Source organism: Jaculus jaculus, chromosome 11 (genome assembly GCF_020740685.1).
Source record: "Jaculus jaculus isolate mJacJac1 chromosome 11, mJacJac1.mat.Y.cur, whole genome shotgun sequence".
Taxonomy (NCBI): Eukaryota; Metazoa; Chordata; class Mammalia; order Rodentia; family Dipodidae; genus Jaculus; species Jaculus jaculus.
The window spans coordinates 109,581,083-109,608,204 of NC_059112.1; the positions used below are offsets into that span (position 1 = coordinate 109,581,083).

The 27,122-nt window shown below is 44.0% G+C and overlaps 1 protein-coding gene across 4 annotated transcripts in view; it reads left to right on the forward strand.

The window, feature by feature from the left end:
* Positions 1-27,122, forward strand: part of LOC101610963 (CREB binding protein) — a 153,955-nt gene that overhangs the window by 96,290 nt on the left and 30,543 nt on the right. For 2 of the 4 annotated variants that reach the window (XM_045130127.1, XM_004652216.3), the window contains exons 4-16: positions 407-647; positions 1,867-1,980; positions 11,273-11,515; positions 12,622-12,724; positions 13,266-13,412; positions 14,315-14,432; positions 15,182-15,353; positions 15,665-15,709; positions 17,557-17,681; positions 18,182-18,370; positions 20,675-21,091; positions 23,819-23,998; positions 25,255-25,444. In XM_045130127.1, coding sequence (XP_044986062.1) covers positions 407-647; positions 1,867-1,980; positions 11,273-11,515; positions 12,622-12,724; positions 13,266-13,412; positions 14,315-14,432; positions 15,182-15,353; positions 15,665-15,709; positions 17,557-17,681; positions 18,182-18,370; positions 20,675-21,091; positions 23,819-23,998; positions 25,255-25,444 — 2,284 coding nt within the window. The remainder of the gene's footprint in view (positions 1-406; positions 648-1,866; positions 1,981-11,272; positions 11,516-12,621; positions 12,725-13,265; positions 13,413-14,314; positions 14,433-15,181; positions 15,354-15,664; positions 15,710-17,556; positions 17,682-18,181; positions 18,371-20,674; positions 21,092-23,818; positions 23,999-25,254; positions 25,445-27,122) is intronic. The other 2 variants (XM_045130128.1, XM_004652217.3) reach the window with 1 other exon arrangement.

The following is a 27,122-nucleotide window of genomic DNA, read 5'->3' on the forward strand; positions in this document are numbered from 1 at the left end:
ACAGTTCCTTGTGCCTTGGCAGTCCTTGTCACTAAGTTGAACCAGATGAAATCTCCAAACTTTGCCCCTTGGGGAACTACAAAGCAAGGGTATCTTGGGGTCTAGCTGCTAGCACACAGATTTCTGCTGATTGTACCATGGGGTGGAGTGGGTTTGCATCGCTGCAGAGCAGAGCAAGTGTCATTTTCTTGTTTGGACAATTGTCTGCTGGTGAACTTGAATCGGCTTTGCTTCTCAATAGGGTTGACTTCTGTGCTGCTGGATCTTTTCAGAGTCACTATACAGATAACCACACCACCTGCTCTCTGTGACCAATGTTAATCATGAGTTTGCATGCTCATTTGAGAAATAACTATAAACAGGAATTAAAACTGTAAAAGGTTAATTTTTTTTTCCTTTATTTTAGTCCCAGTTGCAAACTTCTGTGGGGATTGTGCCCACCCAAGCAATTGCAACAGGCCCTACTGCAGATCCTGAGAAGCGCAAGTTGATACAGCAGCAGCTGGTCCTTCTGCTCCATGCTCACAAATGCCAGCGGCGAGAGCAGGCAAACGGGGAGGTTCGGGCCTGCTCTCTCCCCCATTGTCGCACCATGAAGAATGTTTTGAATCACATGACACATTGTCAGGCTGGGAAAGCCTGCCAAGGTAAGTGCCCTTCTCTGAACTAGGAGTCAGGGTGGAATTCGCCTTTCTTATCACTGGCAGCCAGAAAGCTGCACATTCTCGATGTGGGCTTCCTTCTGATGTAGCTGGGAGCAGGTTGCTTTCACAGTCCCACACCTGGCACTCTCTTGTGCAGGCAGTTCTGATACTCCGAGCCTTCCCTGCATGAGGCTGGACCCTGAGCTTGTTCTTTTCCTCCTTCCTTTCATGGAAGACTTTGGTCATTTGAGTGCTCCTTATAACTATCTAGATTTGTGGTTTTTGGTGGGGCAACAACTACCACATGCACAGGCAAGCACCCACTCTTTCTGCCCCTCCAGTATCTGTCTTGTAGTTGTTTACTGGGTCAGACCAGCAGCCGTCAACTCCCTTGCTCCTGTGCCCTATCTTGAGGCCACTCTGATGACATCCAAATTGTCCTGGGCAATGGTATAGGAAACTGCACCGTGTCACCCCAGGGAGGGATTAAGTCAGGCACATCGTGTGCCTCCTTTCCCACTTTTACCAGACACTTGGTTCTACTGAAGAGTGTTCCTGTTAACAGCTGTGCTTTCCTGTAGTCCATACTGTATTTCTTCTCTTCTTTCTTGAGCTTGTATAAACATTGGGGAAAATATCTCCCTGATCTCCTCTCCCTCTAGTCATTCTGATCATAACAGAAACATAGTGCAGGGTAAGGTTAGACTTTAACACATGAAGACTTGAGAATAATCAGGGTCAGGTACCCTCTCTAATACTGCACAAAGTACCCAAGATCCCTTTTGGAATCTCCACAGACTTCTCATTTGCTTCTCTAATCTGTATTTCTTCAACTGTAGTATTCCAATGGTTTCATCCTTAAACATAATTTAACATTTTTATTTTGAATATTGGCATTGTAGAACTATACTTGCTTTACCTTTCATTGTTGTTGGTTCAGTATTTCAGATTGAATAGTTTTTGCTTTATTTTGTGGGTTGAACCTTACTCACCCATCATTCATAACATCACTTCTATGGGAACTTCTTGTTTGGAATTCTTGACAGTCAGCTTACAAACTTTTTGGAAAATAGCTTGTTTGTAAGCTAAGGACTGCCTGTACTGTGTTATGGTTACACTTGTTACCATTTTCTTAATGGAATCTGGCATTATAATTTAGGTGTAATTAAAAGTGTGACGATTTGGATAGAAAAATAACATCTCGTTGTTTTTCTGGTCATAGTTGCCCATTGTGCATCTTCACGACAAATCATCTCTCATTGGAAGAACTGCACACGACATGACTGTCCTGTTTGCCTCCCTTTGAAAAATGCCAGTGACAAGCGAAACCAACAAAGTAAGTGAGCACGGGGCCAGAGAAGCTTGGAGATGAGAATAGACGCTGTTCCTAAAGAGATGGCTGAGAGTAGATAGGGAGTGGGCAGGGGTCACCAGCCACAAAGTGCAGGATCAACAGTGGCAGGGGTCAGCTCAGCTCAGAGGGTAGATGGGCTTTCAGTGAACTTTGTAAATAGCATTGGCCATGCTGGGCTTTTGTTCACCCCCTCCAGACCACGTGCATGCACTCGGAGGAGTGCAAGGCAGCAAGCTCACTAACAAGACATGCTGACGTGAAGACTTTGGTATTTTTATGACAGATGATAAGTATGAGGAATTGGACTTCAGGTCACTTACAATGGCAGTGACATCAGGGGAACATAGAGTGGGACCTTTTTTGTAAAGGCTCTTTGAGGCAGGTAGATCAGGGTGTGATCCTACTCAAGAGACCCTTGGGAAACTTTGCTCTGCTTACTTGGAGATGCCATTCCCAGACCTGATGGTATAACTGTCAGTTTATTCAGCTTCAGTTTGGGAGCCTCTGCCCTAGGATTGATACATCCTGCTCATTTCCATCATTCTGTTGTCTTCCAAGTCATCTGTGTAGTTCATAACATGACAGGTTCTGTGCTGATCCCTGTTCGTCAGGCTGTGTGTGGCCTTGTTTTAAAGCTTTAGAGGAATAAGAAGGGTGAAACGTCTCTTGCTAGTTTCGAGGCATTTTTCTCTTTCAGAAATTAAATGGCAGCCTTTGGGTGGTTCCCTCATTTGGACTGCCAGGAGTGTCCCGGCCCACGTCATCCTCTAGCTGGAGCCATGCCACCCTTAGTGACCTCTCAGCATGGTCCAGCTTTCCACCACTTTATCTGTGCTATCTTGCTTCCCCGATTGTGTCCTAAGTATGCGTTCCTCATATTTCTTGATCCTCTTTGAAGACCTACCACCCCGGCCTAGGGGATCCCATTGATGCTCTTCCTGGCTGGCTATGAGGGGCACGGGAGACAAGGGAATTCATTGTGACTCCAGGAGTGCCACAGAGGAGCGCCAGTGCTGCCTTTGTGGTCTCCTCAAGCATCCAGCCCTGATTCCTGCTGCTGACAAATAGCAAAAAGGGGGTGTCCTTAGGAGGGAAATTCTAGGGTGCTAGGACTTGTTATCCATCTTCCTACAGAGGAGCTGCAGTAAGCTTCTTTTAAAAGTCAATTAATTTACTCTTTGACCAAAATTGAAGACTTAACAGAATTTTCCTAGACATCTTTTCTGTAAAGTAAAGGGTCATGAATCTAGAGCCAGACATTTAGGACAGTAATTCTAGTGAAATCGTGTCTCTCTTTTTCTTCAAGGTACTATAAAACTTGTAAAAAATGTTGGTGCTAGTTGGCCGCTAGGTCATAGTTCAGTGGTAGGTGCTTAAAGTGCTGTACTCTTCATTGAGTTTTGTACTGCTATAGTATTAATTCCATTAAAAATGAGCTAAGATTTCAGTCTTAACTTGTAATTTGGGGAGGTGTGACTTTTCTAGGATCTTTTGTGTTTAATATGTACTGCTATTACAGTTGTAAACTTTTGTGATTTCTCTTTTTAAGAAATAACTTATGTGGTTTCTGTTAAAAACAGAAAGAGGGAGAAAAACGTATGTGGTTTGTTTTCTTCATATCCTCATAGTTGGCTGAGTGTTGTGAAAATTGATTGGGTGTATGCTCTCTCAAGTGGTAAACCACAGTGTTTCTCCTAGTCATAACGTGAGGTGTTACTGGGGTGATTTGGCAGTATGAACTCACATAGAAAGTTCATCACTCTGTGCAAGGTTTTGGAGTTTTTTTTTTTTTTTTTACCATTAAACAATGAAGGCGCTTATTTTTAACTACTGCTCGTATTACCTTCAGTTCTGTGTCTGTTGACGCTAGACCTGTAGTTGTATGAGTCTGGAGTTGTTTCATGTCACAAGTAAGAGTTTTACCAATATCCTTTCTGTAAGTTTTTGTTGTTGTTTCTGCCTTACTAAACCAAATTATGCTTATTATGTATGAATCCTAGTTTAGGAAGTCAAGTAAAAAATGTGAATGTGGTGGGCATGGTGGCTCATGCCTTTAATCCCAGTAGGAGGATTGCCATGAGTTCCAGGTCAGCCTGGGATAAAGAGACATTCTACCTCAAAAACAAAATGGGGGAGAAGGGGGAATGTGGGGGCTGGAGAGATGGTTCAGTGGTTAAGGCACTTGCCTGCAAAGCATAACAACCCACGTTTGATTCCCCAGAACCTCTGTAATGCCAGAAGCACAAAGTGGTGCATGCATCTGGAGTTGGTTTGCAAAGTGGCTGAAGCCTGTGGCTCACCCGTATTTTTATCCTCTTTGCAAATAAATAAATAAAAATAATTTTTAAAAAATGAATGTGATCTGGCATGGCGGTGCACTTCTTCAATCCCAGCACTTGGGAGGCAGAGGTAGGAAGATCGTTGTGGGTTCAAGGCCTGCTTGAGACTATATAGTGAATTCCAGGTTAGCCTAGGCTAGTGTGAGACTCTACCTTAACAAACACACATGGATGCACACATGCATGCACACGTTACCTTCTCATGACTTCAGGTTGGGTTCTATCTAGATAAGAAGTATATGCATTAAAAATACTACCAGTGAACACAGCAACCCATACCTGCAATCCCTGTACTCCTGAGGCTGAGGCAGCAGGATTGTGAACTCTAGGCCAGCCTGGGATACATAGCAAGACCATGTCTCCAAAGCAAAGCAAAAAAGTTATTGAGAGTGTCTCTCTGAAGGGCTCCAGGAGAGGTGAATGATTGCTCTCTGCAGGCCTGTGGGAAGAGCCAGCACATGCCTCAGACTACTTCATAGAGAACGTGGAACTCAGAAGAACCCAGGGTAAACAAATTTATGATAGAATATTCTAGATGATAGTAACAGTATTAGCCCAGCACATAGCCCATGCGGGGCTGGGCCTGACTGGAGTTGGAGGGGCCTCTCGAAGCAACACAGGTGAGCTGTGGCAAGCTTCTAAAGGCCAGAGGGCTCTGCCTTCTGGGCACGTGTTTCCCTTGTAGACACTGACCCGCCCAGTGCCTCCCCTTGTAACCACACGTTTCTAACTCGAGCATCTTCAGTAACCTTCAGAGTCACCTGGAGTGCTCACCTAGTATTACTTGAAATGATGCTTGTTACTTTTTGGGTCTATGTTGAGATTCTGTTTGACTTTTGCTTGATTGTTATGTACCTGTCATAAAAACAGTCGGGAGCTGAATAATTAGAATTCTTCTGTTGGTGGTCCTGGCATCTGATCTTAAGTAAATTCTGTGTGACATGTGTCCCCTGTTGGAACCCATGAGGCTCTTGCTGCTCACAGTATATAGCTTGTAGATAGACTACATAGGTGCTCCCTGGTTGCTTGTTAAAAATGTAGAAATTTGGGCCTCATTCAGACCTCCTTATTAACATCTGCATTTTAAACAAATTCCAAGTGTTTGGGGTGCACATGAACACATGGAGTGACTACAAGAGCCAGGTGCTTCAGGGTCAGCCTGAGACTTAAGTGGAGCCACAGAGCGATCCTCAGGGCTCTCCATGGCCAGCAGTCTGTTGCTCCAGTACCCATGTGGCTTTGGCCCTTCCTACTGGGTATTTGTTCCATTTTTTGGCACTCCCTGATTGCTAGAAACACCTTCTTTTGCTATATTGAGTTAAAATAACCCCTCAAAATTTGCCTTCATCTATTACCTACTTGGGTGCCAACAAGCTGTCTGCCCCACTGAGAGGCTCACAGTCTCCAGATGCCTCTGTCAGACTGGTAGGAGTAGGGCAGGGAGCTTGGGAGCTGAGTGCCTCTAGTGAGTGCCCCAGGCCTGCTGTCCCCGTATTACTTGCCACATGTTGGGATGCGTTAGTTGCTCCTTTCCTTGCTATATGTGTCTCTAGGCTTCTAAAGAGTGCCTTGAGAACCTGGGCAGTACCTGAGCACTTGAGCCTTTCTGGTTGTTACTGTGCCTCATGCTACACACAGGAAGAGGCTTGGATGAGGAAACTGCTAGCTCAGCAGTGTCAGTAAGGCTTGTGGTGGTGCCTTTCACATGACAGGTGTCTGCTAGACTGAATAAATTCTACCACTCCTTTTCCTATAGAAATCTAAGGAATGAGTAGAATAGTACCTTATCTATTTTTTAAATTTATTTTTTCATGAGAGAGAGAGAATGAATGACTGAATGAACATTGGCACACCAGGGCCTCCAGTTGCTGCATCAAACTACAGGCACATGTGCCGTCTTGTTTTTTAAATTTTTTTTGTTCATTTTTTATTTATTTATTTGAGAGCGACAGACATAGAGAGAAAGACAGGTAGAGGGGGAGAGAGAGAATGGGCGCGCCAGGGCTTCCAGCCTCTGCAAATGAACTCCAGATGCGTGCGCCCCCTTGTGCATCTGGCTAACGTGGGACCTGGGGAACCGAGCCTCGAACTGGGGTCCTTAGGCTTCACAGGCAAGCGCTTAACCTCTAAGCCATCTCTCCAGCCCATACATGTGCCGTCTTGTACGCATGTGTGACCTTGTGTGCTTCCATAACCTGTGTGTCGGTTTACTTGGGACCTGGAGAGTTAAACATGGGTCCTTAGGCTTCACAGACAAGCACCTTAATCACTGAGCCATCTCTCCAGTCCTTGTCTGCTTTGTGATGTGTCTTCCACACCCAAAGCAAGCTTTAAAATTTAATTTTGTCAATTCTTGAATTTCTAACTTGAGCTCAGTTTCGTTGAGAATTTTTTAGGGCTGAAGTTTCTGGTTAATTGAATGCTTGAAGTTGGCATCATATATATTATATAGGGAATTTCTTAGCAGAACAGTCTTCGTATTCACTGAGGAAAGAATGGCCCATATAAAGAGTAGCAGGTGGGTCTCAGAGAACCTATAATAAACTTGGCTTTTTTCCCAAACCCATGGACACCTGCTTTATCTACAATAGGAGGGGATATGGCAAGGTAGAGAGGGTGTTAGGGACACTTCTTTTTCTTTTTTTTTAAATTTTTTTTGGTTTTTCGAGGTATGGTTTCACTCTAGTCCAGGCTGACCTGGAATTCACTATGTCACCTCAGGGTGGCCTCGAACTCATGGCGATCCTCCTACCTCTTCCTCCCAAGTGCTGGGTTTAAAGGCGTGTGCCACCACGCCCGGCTAGGGACACTTTTAAAGAGGCAAAAGACATGCCAGTAATCTCTGTACCTAGAAGGTTGAAGCAGGATTGTCAGAGCTGGAGCCATCCTAGTCTACGTGTCATGATTCTGTCCTTCTGCCCAATTATAAAAGATCAAGATGTATCTAGGTTCAGATAGGACACTTGATACCCCAGGAGGAATTCAAGCTAGCATACTTCAGGGTGTGACAGCCTAAGGACTGGTAACACGTGAATCACAGCATTAAGCTTCAGAAAGGAAAAGAGATAAAAATGGCTAAAAGGCCAAATAGTTAGTCATGAGTAGTTTGAGCAGTTGTTGAGTGCAGGTCTGTTCCTCAGGGTACAGGTAGATGAGCACTGCCGTCTTACGTGCTCTTCCTTCTTTATCCTTCTCCAGGACACTTAGTAAGGCAGTGGGGGTGGAGGGTGGCTGCAAGTCCCCTGGACTCTATGCAGCATTTCACATGGTCCCATGTGGCAGGTGACAGAGACTCTCATAGATTCCCACCTACTGAGGGATATCTAGAAAAGATGAGGTGAGTGGAATTTTCTCTGGTCTTGGTTATAAGCCATAGTCTTGACATTATGTGACTAATTAATCACTCTTGTTTCTTATCAGCAGATCCAAAGCTCAGGGAATATAGACTGTGTTAACAACCACTATACCTAGGGGCCTGATGCGTGCACTCCCAAGTCTTTTGAGTTAGTGAGTAACGTAAGAGTGTTAATGCCTAAAGAAGGACCTGGAAAACTTTTCATGGAATGCTGTTTCTGTCAGTCACCACATGGCAAATGCCTGTGTCTCCTGCCCTTAGATATCAGTGCTCTCTCATTTGGTCACAGCATTTGGAACTCACACAGGACAGTGCTGCAGTGTCAGTCAGTCTGTTCCATGTGTTATCTCTAATAGGGATACATACATACACACACACATATACATATACATATACATACATGCATGCATTACTTATTTATTTATTTATTAGAGAGAGAGAATGAATGGGCACGCCAGGGCCTCCAGCCACTGCACACAAACTCCAGATACATGCACCCCCTTGTGCATCTAATGTGGGTCCTGGAGAGTCAAACTGGGATCCTTTGGCTTTGTAGGCATATGCCTTAACTATCTCTCCAGCCCTAATGGGGATATTTTTATTTATTTATTTTGCTTAAAGATCAAAAAAATAATTCTAAATGATTTTAACATAAATAGAAAATGCAGTGACCATGTCAGCATCTCTAGTGAGATTTTTGGTGAATGAAGCATTGGTTACCCTACAGTTGACCTAGGGCTTAGGAATGGCATTCAGTCTAGGATGGCCATTTTGGCTAAAGTAGATGGTGTTTGGGGAGGTGTGGATAATATCATTAGGGTGCAGCTATCACAGTGGCCCATGTGTCTGGAGTCTGCTGTGGTAGGAGGCCCTGGCTTGTGCTCTCTCAAATAAAATATTTAAAGTGCAGCTAGCAGAGGCCCTGGCACACCCATTCACATTCATTCATTCACTCATATTCTCATTCATTCTCCCCTCTCCCTTTCTCCCCCTGCTGGCAAATAAATAAATAAAAAGTTATAAAGTATAGCTATTGCATCTTTACCTTGGAATTAAAGTACCACAGCTATTGTTGCTTAAATTTCTGGCCACAATTCGCTGTATATAGAGTTTAGGTCTGTTGTTTCTTATACCATACATGACAAGAAAGGAGAAAGGACATTATCCTGGACTGGGTTGTAGCTCAATGGCTGAGTATTTGTGTAGCATTTGTGAGGAGACAGGGAAAGGGAGGAGGAGTAGAGAGAAAGTAAAGAGCAGAATACCCCAGAAAGGCTTGCTTGTTAATGCTGCCATAGTATTAGGCAGGAAGGGAACCACTATGAGTTTTCTTTTCCTTTGTCCTTTTTAAAAATTGACATGCTGGAATGAGAAGTTTGGTAGATACATATTTATAATTTTAGGAACTATTAACTGTTAGTATACCTTTAAGTATACTATATGCTTGACTATTTCATATACACTTTTGTCAGGATATACCTTGGAAATTACATTTTATTTATAATAATGAGATGCTTGGGCTGGGCATGGTGGCACATGCCGTTAATCCCAGCACTTGGGAGGGTGAGGTAGGAGGATTGCTGTTAGTTTGAGGCCAGCCTGAGACCAATTCCAGGTCAGCCTGGGCTAGAGCGAGACCCTACCTCAAAAAACTACAAAAAGGCCAGGCATGGTGGCACACACCTTTAATCCCAGCACTCAGGAGGTAGAGATAGGAGTATTACTGTGAGTTCAAGGCCACCCTGTGACTACAGAGTGAATTCCAGGTCATCCTGGGCTAGAGTGAGACCCTACCTTGAAAAAGAATAATAATAATAATAACAACAACAGTAACAGTGAGATGAGTTTGAGATCTGAATATCCTTATTAGAAAACTTAGCACACACCTTTAATCCCAGCACCTGGCAGGCAGAGGTAGGAGGATGGCCACCCTGAGACTATATAGTGAGTTCCAGGTCAGCAGGAGCTAGAGTGAGACCTTACCTTGAAAAACCAAAAAAAAAAAAAAGAAAAAAAAATGCTTTTCGTACATTTCAGCTTAAACTGCTCTAATAAATATCTCACTTGTTTGTTATACTTGTACTGGTGCTGGATATAATGCCACTGCTCCATATAATGCTCTGAAGTTAGAAGGCAATGCCATATGACACAGTCATAGCACCAACCTTATAACCCTCGTGCAAAGTGTGATCACAGTTTTGGACATGATTCTAAAGTGTGAAAGAAGAGAACTCCTAAGAGCAAGAATAGTGTGACAAAAAAATTTCTGCCATAAACTGTGACCAATGGATGGATGGATAGAACTTGAAATGACCAAGGGAATGAATGCGAAGGGTTGTCTCAGTGTATTTGAAGCCCTTTAGGATGGAACTCCTTCCTAGGTTCTGATAACTGCTTGAGAAAACTGCTCTGGGCCTGAGTCATGGCTGAGGCACATTCAGTCTCTGAGTACCAGGGATACTGAGGTGACACCTGGATAAGTTAAAGCCCATATGGAGGCTCTAAGCCTCCTTCTATCCCTTAACTTTAGCTAGGCCAGTCAGTCAATCAAGCACAGAATTTTTTGGAAAGCTTTAGGTAGAACCTAGCACTGTGCTCTCCTGAAAAGCAATCTGCAGGAAAAACTTTTTTTTTTTTGAGGTAGGGTTGGTCTCACGTTAACTGAGACTGACCTGGGAATTCACTATGTAGTCTTAGGGTGGCCTCAAACTCACCGTGATCCTCCTACCTCTGCCTCCTGAGGGCTGGGATTAAAGGTGTGCATCACCACACCCAGTTTAGGAAAGACTTCTTTTTGTAATATACATACATACACACACACACACACACACACTTTATCTGAAGGAGGGGTATGAGTGGGCATGACAGGGCTTCTAACCACTGCAAAATAACTCCAGATGAATGCATCACCATGTGCATCTGACTTAGGTGGATTCTGGGAACCTGGGTCCTTAGGCTTTGCAGGCAAGTAAGTGCATTAACCACTAAGCCACCTCTCCAGCCCAGGAAAGACTTCTTAATGTTGTCATTGTACAAGTAAGTTTGGAAGATTGACACTTTGGTTATTTCGAGGTTCACATTATAGATCTATCAATAAAAACTGACCAACCTGGCTTTACCTCTCCTAAACTAATCCTGCTGGACCTGTGTAGATAAGCACTGGAAAACAGCTAGGCAGAGGACGATAGGAAGACACTTGCCCTCATCTGAGGGGGCTGCTAACCCATTCTGAATCTAAACCCTGCCTTGCCATACATTTGGCACTCCGTGAAAGTGACTTCTAGGAGCATGGAGGCTTGAATTCATACTAATTTTACAAGTGGTCTCTGCAATTTTTATGGTCTGTTGCTTTCAGAGCTGGAAGGGGTAGGTTTGTTTTTTTTTATAGCTTTTTATTCCTTACCTATTTACTGCCAGGCAGCACAGATGAATTAGCATAGGTCCTTTCTTAACAGCACTGTTTCAGTGTTGGGTGACATATGTGTTTGATCTTTGATACCATTTTGATTGCCTCTCAATACTTCTTACATTTATTGATTTCTCTCATACTTACCTTTTGCTTCTCTGTTTGTTGTTCTAGCCATCCTGGGGTCTCCAGCTAGTGGAATTCAAAACACAATTGGTTCTGTTGGTGCAGGACAACAGAATGCCACTTCTTTAAGTAACCCAAATCCCATAGACCCCAGCTCCATGCAGCGGGCCTATGCTGCTCTTGGACTGCCCTACATGAACCAGCCCCAGACACAGCTGCAGCCTCAGGTTCCTGGCCAGCAACCAGCACAGCCTCCAGCCCACCAGCAGATGAGGACTCTCAACCCCCTGGGTAGGTCAAAGAGCACTCAAGGACTTCTTTCCCTAAGTGCACTGAAAGGACACCTCTTACTGGAACCCGAGACTATTTGTTTTTACTTCAGATTCAGTGATTTGAATTAACAACCTTCTAGGAAAAGCCTCAGGGGTGTTATTCGGGGAAGTTGCTCCATCAGTTCAAGAAAGAACACCATTTTTTGTTTTTGTTTGTTTGTTTGTTTTTGGTTTTCGAGGTAGGGTCTCACTCTAGCCCAGGCTGACCTGGACTTCAGTATGTAGTCTCAGGGTGGCCTTGAACTCAAGGCAATCCTCCTACCTCTGCCTCCCAAGTGCTGGGATTAAAGGCGTGCGCCACCATGCCCGGCTAAGAACACCATTTTTGAGTGAAACACTGCATACATGTGCCTGCATTCACACACACCATACACAGGTATGTGTGTGGGGGCACACATGGCCACTTAAGGGTACTTGCCTGTCATACATGACACTTCTCTCCGTAGCTAATAAGGGAGGACTACAGGAGGCAGGGGATTAAGATCATCCACATGTTGCTTTTTGGAAATCAGCTGCCTTGATGACTAGCAGTTAATGCTGGCCAGGAGACTATGTTGAAGTACAAAACCTAAATTCTCTATGTTCCCCTCCTGTTGATTGCTCAGTGTTGTTAATTGGTCTCTGAATCACAACTTTTTCTTACTTTAACATGAAGATTCTAGATAAATTGGCCTTCTATATTTTTCCCGTAAACATGTTTTGTGATTTATTTTCTGGTATGTTAAAATAAAATCAACACACAGGTGCATGGCAGGTGAGCATAGTGAAAGGGCTTTGCATGTAGTGAAAGCGAAGGAGGTTACATGTGGGCTCTGATCATTTTCTCTGCAGCCACAAGTAAATTCAGGACACCAGCTAACAGCCAGTCTCCAGAAACATGTCTTAGTTTGGTTACAGAGTGGAAAAAAGTTGACCGTGGCATTTGTTCAAGTTGGTCACAACTGAAAATACATCTCCTAAAGTTGCATTCATACTATTCATTACTATAATTTCTTCATAGTGATAACTTGTCTATTATAGGACCTTGAAGGACTTAATTTTCCCCCCCTCTTTTTGTCTTTAAAGGAAATAACCCAATAAACATTCCAGCAGGGGGAATAACAACTGATCAGCAGCCACCAAACTTGATTTCAGAGTCAGCTCTTCCAGCTTCCCTGGGGGCCACCAAGTAAGACCAGGGTTTCAGATAGCTCTTACTGGAGGGGCCAGGTGGGCATGATAATGGTTGGGGAATACATACAACTCTCCTCTTTCTCAGCACATGGCAATAGCCACTTAGTGGGGAGTTGGGGGGGGGTGCCACTTTTTCTTTTTTTTTTTAAACTTCCTTATTTGTTTACTTATTTGAGAGAGAGTGAAAAGAGGCAGAGAGAATGGGCATGCCAGGGCCTCCAGCCACTGCAAACTAACTCCAGACAAATGCACCAGCTATTGCATCTGGCTTTACATGGGTCATGGAGAATTGAACTCAGGTTCTTAGGCTTTGCAAGCAAGTGGCTTGACTGCTGAGCCATCTCTCCAGTCCCCCTTTTTCTTTTTTAAATTCCAAGTGTAGAACAGAGTAAGTATACTGTAAATTCTATCGGGTATACTCACTTCTGCCAACTCAAATTTTTTAAGTCACGTGTGGTTGAAGCAGAGCCTTACTTAAATGGTGGCCCTGCGAGTCACCTGAGCAGTTGGATGAAGCATCTTTGTTCCCTCCTTAGCCCGCTGATGAATGACGGCTCAAACTCTGGCAACATCGGAAGCCTCGGCACGATGCCTGCGGCGGCTCCTCCTTCTAGCACTGGTGTTCGGAAAAGCTGGCATGAGCATGTCACTCAGGACCTGCGGAGCCATCTAGTGCACAAGCTGTATGTACCCACTGCCGCCCACAGTTCCCCTTTTGTGGCTGAGGGTGCTGTTGCAAATTGGTAGTTCCATAGATGCGTGATACTATTCTTCATTTGCCCACCAGACCCCAGGTGACCACACTTTGCTGCAGAGGGTCAGTGCTTGTTTTAGACAGTCATCCTAAGTGCTTAGTAGAGACCTTGGCAGGCCAGGTCCCCAGCCCCTGGTCCTCAGTAGGTAGTGACATCAAAGAACAAAAGGTTATGACCTGAAGCCCAGCCTCTCTGCCTCTATGCTCAAGAGCTGTGCCCTGTTCTAAAACTTAAGACTAGAGTTGTAGAAATCCCTGAGATTTGAGTACAGATTGGCATGACCAGTTAACATACAGAAAAATTGATTAACTTTTCCAGCTAGCTATCTTTAGTTGAAATGGATTTAATCAAGTAGAGTCTTCTTATTTTGATTTTTTTATTATTTATTTATCTGAGAGAGAGAGAGTATGGGCATGCCAGGGCTTCTTGCTGCTGCAAACAAACTCCAGACAAAACTGACATATTGTACATCTGGTTTAATGTGAGTACTGGGGAATTGAATCATGGCCAGCAGGCTTTGAACCACTGAGCTATCTACTCAGCCCTGATTTTTTTTTTTTCTGATTTATTTTTAAGTAAATAATTTCAAAATTAGGAATTTGAAATCATAATATCCCTAAATGACCAAGCACATACATATTAACAGCAATATTGGTGTTTGATGTGTATATAAGTTGAGAAATTGTTAATAATTTCCCACATTCCTGTACAAGGCAAGAGAGAGGATATGTATGAGCAGTGTCTAACCACCACAGGTATTTGATTCTGGTTTTGTAGTTCTCATATGATTGCCTTGAAAGTAGATTGATAGAATATGTTGTCCTTTTCAGTGTGCAAGCCATCTTTCCAACCCCTGACCCTGCAGCTCTGAAGGATCGGCGCATGGAGAACCTGGTTGCCTATGCTAAGAAGGTTGAGGGTGACATGTATGAGTCTGCCAATAGCCGGGTAGGTTACCAGGCAGCTGTTGAGCCTGCGTTACTCCTGTAGTGCTGAGCACACTTTGTCCAGTTAATTATCCAGAAGTGGAGGCACCTGTGTGGTCTTCCTGGCCCAGTGGGGTGTCTCAGTCAGACTTGGGGTTCCTGCCTTGTTTTCTTGTTAACTGCAGTCACGCTACAGTGCTATAAGTGGGTGTGTCAAATCTTGGCGTGTCCGTGGAACATCTTGTTCATAATGAATATTCTTTTTTTTCTTTCTTTTTTTGAGGTAGGGTCTCACTCTAGCCCAGGCTGACCTGGAATTCACTATGTCATCTCAGGGTGGCATCAAACTCACAGTGATCCTCCGACCTCTGCCTCCCGAGTGCTGGGATTAAAGGCGTGTGCTGCCACGCCTGGCTTCATAATGAATATTCTTTCTTTAGGACACTTTTGTCATTACTGCTGTCAGTGACTACACAAGAAAGGGTTAGTTGTACAAGGTAGTAGTGTAACAGCACTTAGCACTTACTGTTCACAAATCAAGTAGTCACTAGTTGCAAAAATTTCTAAAACATGTGCTGGCATCACTAGAAATTCAGCACAACTTAGGTTCTTTGGATGTACTGAATGCTTTGCCAGTGTGTTTAAATTAACATTGGATGTAGCTTGGTGATATAAAAAATATTTTTAAAGCTCTTTAATTAGAACACATGAGACAAATCATTTTCCTTTGCAGTCTTAATTGCTTAATATTGAATATTAATTGCTTTTTAGGATGAATACTATCATTTATTAGCAGAAAAAATCTATAAAATACAAAAAGAACTAGAAGAAAAACGGAGGTCACGGTTACATAAGCAAGGCATCTTGGGTAACCAACCAGCTTTACCAGCTCCTGGGGCTCAGCCTCCTGTGATCCCACCAGCCCAGTCTGTGAGACCTCCAAGTAAGGACTTCATTTCTTTCTATAAACCCCTAGTCCCTGTTGCTTGACTTTTTTAGTGTTTGGGATGTATTAGTAAAAATATGCAATTATAGTCTCCAAAAATTGGCTTTTATATGGCAGTGGACTATGGGACATCGAGTTTTTCTCATGGGAGGGCCTCTTAAAGGATGTATTGACATCAGAGCACAAGTGCTTTTTGACTCATAAGTATGCTAACCCTCAAATCTGATGTTCTTTGTAGGAAAATCCTTGTTTCTAAATCAAGGGTCATTTTAACAGTGTTTGTTTCTTTTTTTCCCCTTCCATTATAGATGGGCCCCTGCCCCTGCCAGTCAATCGCATGCAGGTTTCTCAAGGTATTTATTTATTGCCAGTAACATATATATATACACCTTGAACAGCAACAGTGGCACCTATTGTATCTTTGTAGCCTTTCTTTGCTCTTTCAGGTGTTTTATGGGTGAGATTTGGTCCCACAGGTAGCCCAAGTCTGTTGTTTGGAAATACTGAGATCATAGGAGAACTTTCCTAAGAGATTAACAATAACAGTAGGATTTAGACATTTTTATAATTGTAATGATCAGGAACAACATTATCAGGCTCAGTCCAGAAAAACACTCTAGAAAGGGGGCAAGGGATTTCTGAATACTCAGAAGGAGAGACCTGAGCACGTGCAGCACTGCTTTGAGCCATGGTGGGCAGGGGAGGGCTGACTGCATACTGAGGAAGGCCAGAGGTAAACTGGCCAGGCAGTTGTTTAGATAGACTGGATTATAGTGGCAGAGGAAATCAAGTGGTTGAGAAATTGGGCCTTAGGAAAGTGTCCAAAGGTTGTTGGGGGTGACCTGTGAGCTTTCATGTACAGAGGAAGATGCTGCTGTTAGCCACAGATTATTAGGAGTGCCTTTTTTTTTTCCTATAAAATAGTTTGTAATGAGAGAATAGGCGTACCTGGGCATGTAGCCACTGCAAACGAACTCCAGATGTCTGTACCACTTTGTGTATCTGGCTTTATGTGGGTACTGGGAACCAAACCCAGGTCATTAGGCTTTGCAGGCTAATGCTAAGGCATCATCTCTCCAGCCCAGGAGAGACATTTTCTAGATAAGCCCTTACAAGTATCCCTGCTAGTACTTACTGGTCCTAGTGAATGTAATGTGGTGTGTGTGCGCGCGCCTGTGTGCGTGCACACGCATGCTATTTCTTAGCACTTGCACAAAATTCTTTTTAGTTTTTCAAGGCAGAGTTTCACTCCACCCCAGGCTGACCTGGAATTCACAGAGTCTCAGGATGGCCTCGAACTCACAGCAATCCTCCTACCTCTGCCTCCTGAGTGCTGGGATTAAAGGCGTGCGCCACCACGCCCAGCCAAAATTCTTAAAATTCTCTTGGGCTGTGCTGGCATTTCATCATTTGAGGATAGCAGTGCTAGGTAATCATTCATAATAGTGCAAGAAATTCAAGGGTTCGGTAAGACAGAGCCTCTCATGGCTATAGCATTGTTTAGGCAGTCCCTCCTGGGAACTCCTTCAAGGATTCCATTAGATTACAGTGTTGAATAGAAGATTAACTTGAACTGAGCTTAATCAGAACCCACAGTTTGCAGTTTTTTGGTAGTCAGTTAAAACTAGCCACTGTGGAGTTCCCAGTGAAGTCTCCCAATGGCATGGCATGTCTGCAAACTGTCAGAGGCTGGTAGGGAGAACTGTTGGCCATTGGGAACTTCGTAGACATTGACAGTCCTTGCACACTTGAGATGGTGTTTTTGAGTCTTAACAGTAAGTGTAAACCTAGCTGAGGCTTGGAAGCCTGAAATGATGTGAACTAGCTCTCTCAGGGGTCAACAAATGGGGTTCACTCAGTTGTTTCCAGGAAAAATCTCTCTGGCTGCATTAGCCTCAGTCTTTCACAAGGCCTTCTTGTCTGCCTAGTAGCTTCCATGCCTTGTGCCTGTCAGCTCTGGTTCATGCCAACCTCCCACCCTCACGCCCTTTGTCTTGCCCTAGCCCCCCACTTACACCCCTCCGTGTATACCATTTTCCCCAGGTATGGGAAGTCTGTTGCTTAACCATTTTCTCTGTTGAGGTGGGTGAGTTCCTGTCAGTTGTGAGTTACACATGTGTTCCATGTTAGAATTTACTTGTTGAGTGTAATTCTTTACTGTGGATGCTTTCATTTGTGAACCTTTGTGTCTGTTTTATAGGGATGAATTCATTTAACCCAATGTCCTTGGGGAATGTCCAGTTGCCACAAGCACCCATGGGACCACGAGCAGCCTCCCCCATGAACCACTCTGTCCAGATGAACAGCATGGCCTCAGTTCCAGGTGTAAGTTCTCTTTTTGGCCTTGTCCAAGTAGAATGTTCTCTGAGTGGGGAACTTCCAGTTTTACCTGAAAATTATAGGGTACCTTCCGTTTGAGTTTGGGCCTGTGCTTCATTCCTTACTACAGTGAGGAGTACTTATATTTTTCTACTGGACACCAAATCTGTAGCTGACCTCAGATGCACACCAGGTGGTGTGTCAGTGTCTGTAGACGTGAGCTTACCCTCCTCAGGTGGATTTCTAAATACTTGAGAAAATTAATAAAAGGCATGCTTGACTCTGAATCACAGCATGATACTGCTTTCAGAGGACAACTCACAGTTGACTCGGTTGACAGATTGCTTGAGAAGGCATGGAAAGGGGCCTAGGAGCTGGGGAGTTCTTAGCAAATACCAGTCACTGTACTGAATTGTAAAGCCTCTGGGGTCTCCATTGCACTGCGCATCTGGAAGACTCTGGCTTGTCACTTCTGTGCTGTAGCTCTCATAATTCTTGTCTTGTAGATGGCCATTTCCCCTTCCCGGATGCCTCAGCCTCCAAACATGATGAGCACCCATGCCAACAACATGATGGCCCAGGCACCCACTCAGAACCAGTTTCTGCCACAAAGCCAGTTCTCATCATCCAGTGGGGCAATGAGTGTGAACAGTGTGGGCATGGGGCAGCCAGCAACCCAGACAGGCGTGTCACAGGTACATTCAGTGAATGTGTTTGGGGGTGGGGGTCAGGACCACCAATATTTTTGCAGTACCAGTTTCCTATAATAAAAGCCCATCTTATACCATGGAAACTGGAAGTCTGGGGCACATTTCATTTCACTAAACAGCATCTCTTCATCCTTTCTTTCCCACCTTGTTCTGTGGTCTTGAATTGAGTTAAAATTCTTCTGTTCCCTCAAGGTGAGCTTCACACAAATTACAGAGTGAACAGTGATTGTTTTTCTTGTTTGGACTATATTATTTATGTTTTGATATTTGGGCTTTTGATTGCTATTTGTGTATTCTAAAATCTAAGTTTTGGAGGGAAAAATCTAATTTTAACATGTTATCCTGAGAGACATTGGAACTTTGAAGGAATGAATTCACTCCTAGTGACTTATGTTACATGTTACTGCCTAGGGAACAGTCACGTTTAGAGTCACTGGAGACGTTTTCTTCTCCTAAATGTTTTAATTACTCAACTTAAAGTTGAAGATAACTATGTTCCATTTATTTTACTCCTCTCCCCTGCTTTTGTTAATTGTCATATGTCCAAGATCTAAAATTCACATCTTAACTTAATGAGAGAGCAAGAGTGAAAGAATGGGAGAGAGAATTGTCGTGCCAGGGCCTCCAGACACGTGTGCTCCCTTAGTCGCATGGGTGACCTTGCATGCCTGCATCACTTTGTGCATCTGGCTAATATGGGACCTGGAGAGTTGAACATGGGTCCTTTGGCTTTGCAGGCAAACGTCCTAACTGCCAAGGCATCTCTCCAGCCCACATCTTAACTCTTAATGAACATGGTAATTCATTGGATATGTTAAACTTAATTACTAAATGATTATTTATTTATTTATTTGCAAGGAGAGAATGAGCAAATGAATGAGAGAGAATGGGCGTGAGCATGACCAGGGCCAAGTGGTGATGCAAACCAACTCCAGACTCATTTGGTGCATCTGGCTTTATGAGAGTACTGGGAAATTGAATCCAGGATGTCAGGCTTTGCAAGCAAGTGCCTTTCCCTGCCGAGCCATCTCCAGCCCCCTAAATAATTAGTTTTCCATAGCATCTCATTTTTCTATAGCAGATTGAGAAACCTCTTCTTTGCCTCAGTTTTTACATGTAGTCCAGACTAGCCTCACAGTATCCAGCAGTAAACCTCTGTTAAAAGCCACATTTTACCAGGCATGGTGGCGCACACCTTTAATCCCAGCACTCGGGAGGCAGAGGTAGGAGGATCGCCATGAGTTCAAGGCCACCCTGAGACTACATAGAGAATTCCAGGTCAGCCTGAGCTAAAGTGAGATCCTACCTGGGGGGGGGGGGGAACCACATCATAAGTATATGTGTTTCTTTCTGGGCTGTAGTTTTAGTCTTATTTAGCTCTACTCTGAGTACACAAGCAGTCACTGACAAACCATGAGTGTATGGACATGGTTATGTTCTAGGAATGAGCAGCTAGATGTATCTGTGCATAGGCCAACCTTTCCTCTACTCTGCAGCAATGATTCTGAAAGTCTCTGCACTGCATTGAAATGATTGTGTCTCAGTAACTGTCCTAAGAAAAACACCTTTTTCCATGGTCTAAGTGATTAAGCAAGTGTTATGGACCATGATGTAAATAGACAGTGAATAGGGGCTGGAGAGATGCGTTAGTGGTTAAGGCATTTTCCTGGAAAGCTAAAGGACACAGGTTCAATTCCCCAGGACCCACATAAGCCAGATGCACATGGTGGCACATGCATCTGGAGTATATTAGCAGTGGATAGAGGCCCCAGTGCATCTGTTCTCTCTCTCCCTCTCTCTCTCTCTCCCTCCCTCTCTCTCTCTCTCTCAAATAAATGAAATGATTTTTTTAAAGTATTTTTTTAAAAAGAGTGAATAGATGTTTGTTTAAGCCAAAAGTATTAACGGTTGTTTTTGTTGTACAAAAGTGGGAGGTACATTCATGGGAATGACTTTACTATTAGAAAAAGCAGCCAGGCATGGTGGTGCAAGCCTTTAATCCCAGCACTTGGGAGGCAGAGGTAGGAGGATCGCTGTGAGTTGAAGGCCACCCTGAGACTACATAGTGAATTCCAGGTCAGCCTGGACTAGAGCAAGACCCTACCTTAGAGAAAAAAAAAAAAAAGCACATTGTTATCTATGTATGCGTAAAAGTGGATTTCTACAAATGAATCAACCCCATGAAAATAAATGTCATTAAGAAACAATTAGATTTTTGTGATCTTGTGAGTCTAAGCATACATGCAAATGGGGGCGATGGATTTAACACACTCTGTCTGTTTCTTCAAGGGCCAGGTGCCTGGTGCTGCTCTTCCTAACCCTCTGAACATGCTGGGACCCCAGGCCAGCCAGCTGCCTTGTCCACCAGTGACACAGTCTCCGTTGCATCCAACTCCACCTCCTGCTTCCACTGCTGCTGGCATGCCCTCTCTCCAACACCCGACACCTCCTGGGATGACGCCTCCCCAGCCAGCAGCTCCCACTCAGCCATCCACTCCTGTGTCATCTTCGGGGCAGACTCCCACCCCAACTCCTGGCTCGGTGCCAAGTGCTACCCAAACACAGAGTACCCCTACAGTCCAGGCAGCAGCGCAGGTCCAGGTGACCCCACAGCCTCAAACCCCAGTCCAGCCTCCATCTGTGGCTACCCCTCAGTCATCACAACAGCAGCCAACGCCTGTACACACCCAGCCTCCTGGCACACCGGTGAGCCACTGCAATCTGCCATCCTCAGGCCCAAACTCTTTACACGTGATACCTTTCTCATAAGAGTGCTCTGTAGTGAAGTTGCAGCATCTTGCTGCAATGAAAATGTGTCTGTCCCCTAGTGGAATCTCAGTGAGACATGTGTTGTTCCCAGCGTGAGTCCTTAAAGACTCTGTGGGAGAGCATGTCTGTCTTAACTTGGTTAAATGTAGACATAGGTATACCACACTGTTAAACTATATGTGCAACTTGTATGTTTTCTGCTATCCAGCCTAGATTAATATCTTCATAGATTTTAATAGTTTTTCTCTCATGGGTTTGGTAAACATGCCATGCCCTTAACTATATATTCTTTAATCTGGATGAGCAGACTAGAAAAGGCTTTCCTTTTTCATAAAGGAAACAACACAGCCAAATTTGTATTTTGCATGATCTAAAGCAGCCACTCCTTTCTGGGAGGTGGCAGTGACAGGCTCACAGGTAATGCTGCATCATGTCACATTCCTCTCCCAAGTATATATAAATTTTAAAATATATATATTTATTTGCAAGGAAAGAGAGAAGGGAGGGGAGAGTGAAAGAGAAATGAACTCCAGACGCATGGGCTACTTTGTGCATCTGTCTTTATGGGAATACTGGGGAATCGAACCCAGGCCATCAACCTTGTAAGCAAGTGCCTTAGCCTCTGAGCCAGCCCCCGACCCCCGAGTTTTTACTGCAATCTTAGTACCAATTTTTTTTTTTTTAATTTTTTTTGGCCATTTTTTATTTATTTATTTGAGAGCGACAGACACAGAGAGAAAGACAGATAGAGGGATGGAGAGAGAATGGGCGCGCCAGGGCTTCCAGCCTCTGCAAACGAACTCCAGACGCGTGCGCCCCCTTGTGCATCTGGCTAACGTGGGACCTGGGGAACCGAGCCTCGAACCGGGGTCCTTAGGCTTCACAGGCAAGCGCTTAACCGCTAAGCCATCTCTCCAGCCCCCAATTTTTATTTATTTATTTTTATTTTACATGGATGCTGTGGACTGAACTGAGGTTCTCATGCTTTCACAATGAGCATTGTTACCCAGTGACCCATCTCTCCAGCCCTTAACATCAGTTTTTTATGTCTTGGTCTCTTTACTGCCTAGAACTACCTTAACTTTATTCTTAGTCACTAGGATTATTTATTTTTCCTTTCACTTCTCTCTGTCTCACCCTTCCCTTTTCCCCTTCCTTCTTTCCTTCCTTCCTTCCTTTCTACCTCCTCCTTCCTTTTCCTTCCTCCTCCTCCTTTCTTCTTTCTTTTGTTTAAGTATATGTGTGCTGATACATGAACCCTGTGTGTGTGTGTGGAGGCCAGAGGAGGATGTAAAATGTCCAGTTGCTCTTCCACCTTACTGTCTGCGTCCATCGTTCACTGAGCCTGGAGCTTGCCAGTTTTCATTTCGCGTGGCTGACCAGTCTCCAGCTGTTCTCCTGTCTCTGCCCCCCTCGGCACTGAGATCACAAGCAGGTAGTGGCCATGACCATGCCTGGCTTTTTAAATGAGTCCTTGGAATTACGCTTGCACAGCGAAGGCTTTTACCTGCTGAGCCGTTCTCTCCCTTTGTTCTGTTACTTATTTACTGAGCAGCACGATTAACCCCAACAACTCTAAAGATGACATTATTCTGTTTTTCCATGAAGACCCATGCTTTTGTAGACTAATTCTATACTTTTTGTCTCAGAATATGAACATCTGTCTGTCTCTTGCCTTTGCCTTTCCTCAGACCCAGAGCCTTGAAAATGTTGGACAGACAGACCACTAAACTGTGTCCTGTGCTCCTTAATAAGATTTCTTTGTAATTTTTTTGTTCAGTTTAATATATCATTGTCTAAGTCTTTGAAAATTGAGAATACTGCTGGGCACCACTTTTAATGATTTCTGTTTGCTAATTCCACCACCATCACTATTCTACAATAAATGTAAGTTCATTAGACATTTTGCTTCCATATAGACTATAATTTCCTTCTCTCATAACTATATTTGTATAATTCTGCTTTTCTTCAGAAGCATGAACCATATTGAAGGGACTTAATGGTAAATTAGTGTACTTCAAAAACTTCTATCAGGGCTAGAGAGATGGCTCAGCAGTAAAAGGCACTTTCAGTAGACACAAAATGAGATGCACAAAGTGGCACATGTGTCTGGAGTTAGTTTGTAGTGGCAGGAGGCCCTGACACATCTATTCACATTTGCTCTCTTCCTACCGCCCTTTCTTTTTCCCTATGTTAGAGAAAGAGGGCTGGAGAGAAGGTTTAGCGGTTAAGCGCTTGCCTGTGAAGCCTAAGGACCCTGGTTCAAGGCTTGATTCCCCAGGACCCACATTATCCAGATACATAAGGGGCCGCACATGTCTGGAGTTCGTTTGCAGTGGCTGGAGGCCCTGGAGTGCCCATTCATGCTCTTTCTGTCTCTGTCTCTATCAAATAAATAAATAAATGATTTAAATAAACAAGAAAGAAAAGAAAAGAAAAGCTTCTCTCATAATTTCCAATATTTCTGCATTCTTGGCAAGAAGTGAGTTGTGTTTCTAACTGATGGTATCACTTCTTCTAGAATTCCCACTTGGTAACTTCAGTCCTTTAATGCTCCTATGATGTGCTTAATCAGTTTGAGAAATGCCAATTAGAAGTTATGGATTGGATGAGTAAGAGTTGAAAGCCATTTATATTGTCTGAATGATTTTGATTTCCTTCCAGCTTTCTCAGGCAGCAGCCAGCATTGATAACAGGGTCCCCACCCCCTCCTCCGTGGCCAGTGCTGAAACCAATTCCCATCAGCCAGGACCCGATGCACCTGTGCTGGAAATTAAGACAGAGGTACAGACTGATGACACTGAGCCTGATCCTGGTGAATCCAAGGGGGAGCCTCGGTCTGAGGTAGGTCTTATTCCCAGGCTGCCTATGGAAGCTTTACTCACATGTCCTCAGGACTGTGTAGTAATGTCTGTGGATGTTGTTTTTGATGTTCATTGAAATATGGGTTCAAAACCACATTGGAGATTGACTTCAAATGTTTGAATCATCCAGAATCTTTTACATTAATATTCTTCATTCATTTCTATTTTGTAGAAAGCTGATAAACTATGGTTGAATCCAGCCAATAAATGTATTTTTTTGTTTCTTCCTGGTTTGTTGTTGTTGTTTTTCAAGGTAGGGTTTCCTGCTAGTTCAGACTGACCTGGAATTCACTATGTCATCTTGAACTCACAGCAATCCTCTTACCTCTGCCTCCCAAGTGCTAGGATTAAAGGTGTGCACCACCATGCCCGGCTAAAAGTGTATTTTCTTTTAGAAAATATTTATTTGAGCCAGACATGGTACCACATACCTTTAATCCCAGCACTAGGAAGGCTGAGGTGGGAGGATTGCCATTATTTTGAGGCCAGCCTGGAGTTACAGAGCGAGTTTCAAGTCAGCCTGGGCTAGAATGAAGCAGGATTGGTGGGGGAATACGTGTGTGTGTGTGTGTGTGTGTGTGTGTGTGTGTGTGTGTGTTTTAGGTCAGAGGAGTTGTCTGTGCTCCAGTTTGTTTGAGACAGGCTCTGTCACCATTACAAGCAAGCTTGGCCCATGAGCAAGCACCTCAAACTGCTCAGCCATATCCCCAGCCATGTGTGTTTTGTTTGGAATTGCAACTAAAACTTTAATTTTCTGATTTTCCTTGAAAAATGAGCCACTCGGTCAGCTTTATACTTCAGACCCTGTGTAGCAGCATCTATATGAGCCTAGCCCTAGCTTCAGGTGAGAGCCGTGCTTCCCAGGGAGCTGAGGTCTTCACTGCTCTTGGCTGTCTCTCAGTGCACCGCCCCACCTGCCTCTGAGCCAGAACTCTAGATCCTTGCCCCAGTTGACAGAAGTATTTCAAAGTAAATTGTTACCTGTATATGAATATACTGAGCATGTAAAATGATTTTACACTGAAAATTTCTGAAATTAGGACTGTGATTACACTAGTGCTGCACTGAAGCGGTTCAGTGGGTCGTAATTACTTCATTCCTTCCTCTGGGAGAAAGGGGTGATAAATGGACTTCTAAGAGCAGGTTTAACAAGCCCATGTCAGCCTCAGAGTAAAGCTGAGTCAGCATGGAGGATTCCAACATTCACCTGCCATCTGTGTTTCTGTTCTGCTCAAGATGATGGAAGAGGATTTACAAGGATCTTCTCAAATTAAGGAAGAAACCGACACATCAGAGCAGAAATCAGAACCAATGGAAGTGGAAGAGAAGAAACCTGAAGTAAAAGCAGAAGCGAAAGAGGAAGAGGAGAGCAGTGCCAATGGCACGGCCTCTCAGTCCACATCCCCCTCTCAGCCACGCAAAAAAAGTAGGTCATGTTTTCTGTGCCTTATGAACCGTACTGTCCTTATACACCAAGGGTTGACAGCTGAAAGCGGGGAACAATTACACATTCCCTTTTTATGTTTCTTGTCTGCTGTCCTCCAAGTTTACCTCCTAGAAATGGGACACCAGGTTATGGCTGAGGAGTCAGCCCAGAGCTGGCTTACGAGGTGAGATCAAATGATGAGCTGATGTGGAAGGAGTAGAGCTGAAAACGCCCCTGGAGCCTTGAGCAGGCTTCAGAGTATAGGCTCTGCATGCAGGGTATCATGAGTTAATAAAGGATTTGAACAGGAAAATGACCAAAATTGTGGCTTTAAGCAGAAATGCACACTGGAGGTGGCAGGTTGCTGCTGATCCCCTGAGGGAGCCACATAAAAAAACCTGGAGTGTGGTAGTAAGTGGCTGCAGAGCCCCGGTGTCTTGGCAGTGTTGGGTGGCAAGATGATAGTTAAGGCTTTGGGTTGCACAGAAAGTATGGGGTGAGCCAGTGCAGTTGGGGGTTGCGTGTAGTTCACTGAAGAGAAGTCCAAAGTAGGAAGGTAGCAATGTGTTGGGGAACTGTCAAGTGACCCGTAGCAGTGCATGGAATCTGGAGTTGAAGATCTGGAGAGGGATACAGAGACTCTTAGTGGCTGAGGCAGTGCTGCTGTGTAGCTGAAAAGGAATCTCACTCCTAATTGAAGACCCCATAGAGGTTTTGGTTGTGTGTATTAGCTGTCACTGTTCATCCTATTTGAAATTAAAACTGAGAAGGTTATTAAATGATTGACTCCACTGAGATGAGTAAATCTGTTACATGGTACCATTTAGCCCCTCGGCCTTCCCTCATTTGCTTTGCACTGTTAGGAATGGAACCTGGAGCTTTCCACGGGCTAGGCCGATGCTTTAACCACTGAATGATAGCCCCAGCCTCATCAGCACATTTTTCCAAAAAGTGCTTTTTCCAAACAAAATTAGTTAAAACAGTGACATTACTTTTATAATTATGCAGTGCTTTAAAGAGAGTTAGGGGAGCCAGCTGGATTCTCAGGTCTTCTCTGTGTTCACACTGCTGTGATATTGTTTGATCGATATAGGAGCACCCAAGGCCACTCAGGTAAGTTGTTAGTAAAGAGAGGAACGTTTCCATGGCTCGTTCAGGTAGTGATGGATATTTTGCTCTGACAGTTCCCGGTTCAGCAGACAGAGTGCCTCGCACTCTGCCTCGGACAGCAGAGCCATGGCTCTTACTTGAATGGAGCACCACTGTGCTCAGATTCTAACACACACACACCCCCCGTATTTTTGAGATAGGGTCTCTCTAACCCAGACTGATCTGGAATTCACTGTGTAGTCTCAGGGTAGCCTTAAAGTCATGGTGATCCTCTCTTACCTCTGCCTCCTAAGTGCTGGGAATTAAAGGTCAGCCTAAGCTACAGAAAGACCTTTTTTTTTTTTTTAAGAAAAGTAAAATCCATTCTAAGTTCTTAGTTTAAAAAAGTGGTCATCACAGTGCCTGACACTACCTACACAAGACATCATGATAGGAGGAAAAGATCATGACATCAAAATAAAAGAGAAACTGATGGGGGGGGGGTCTACCATGAGACATTATTTACAATTATGGAAGTTGTCAATAGAAGAAATAAACATTTTTTAAAAAGTGGTCATAATTTGTCAGC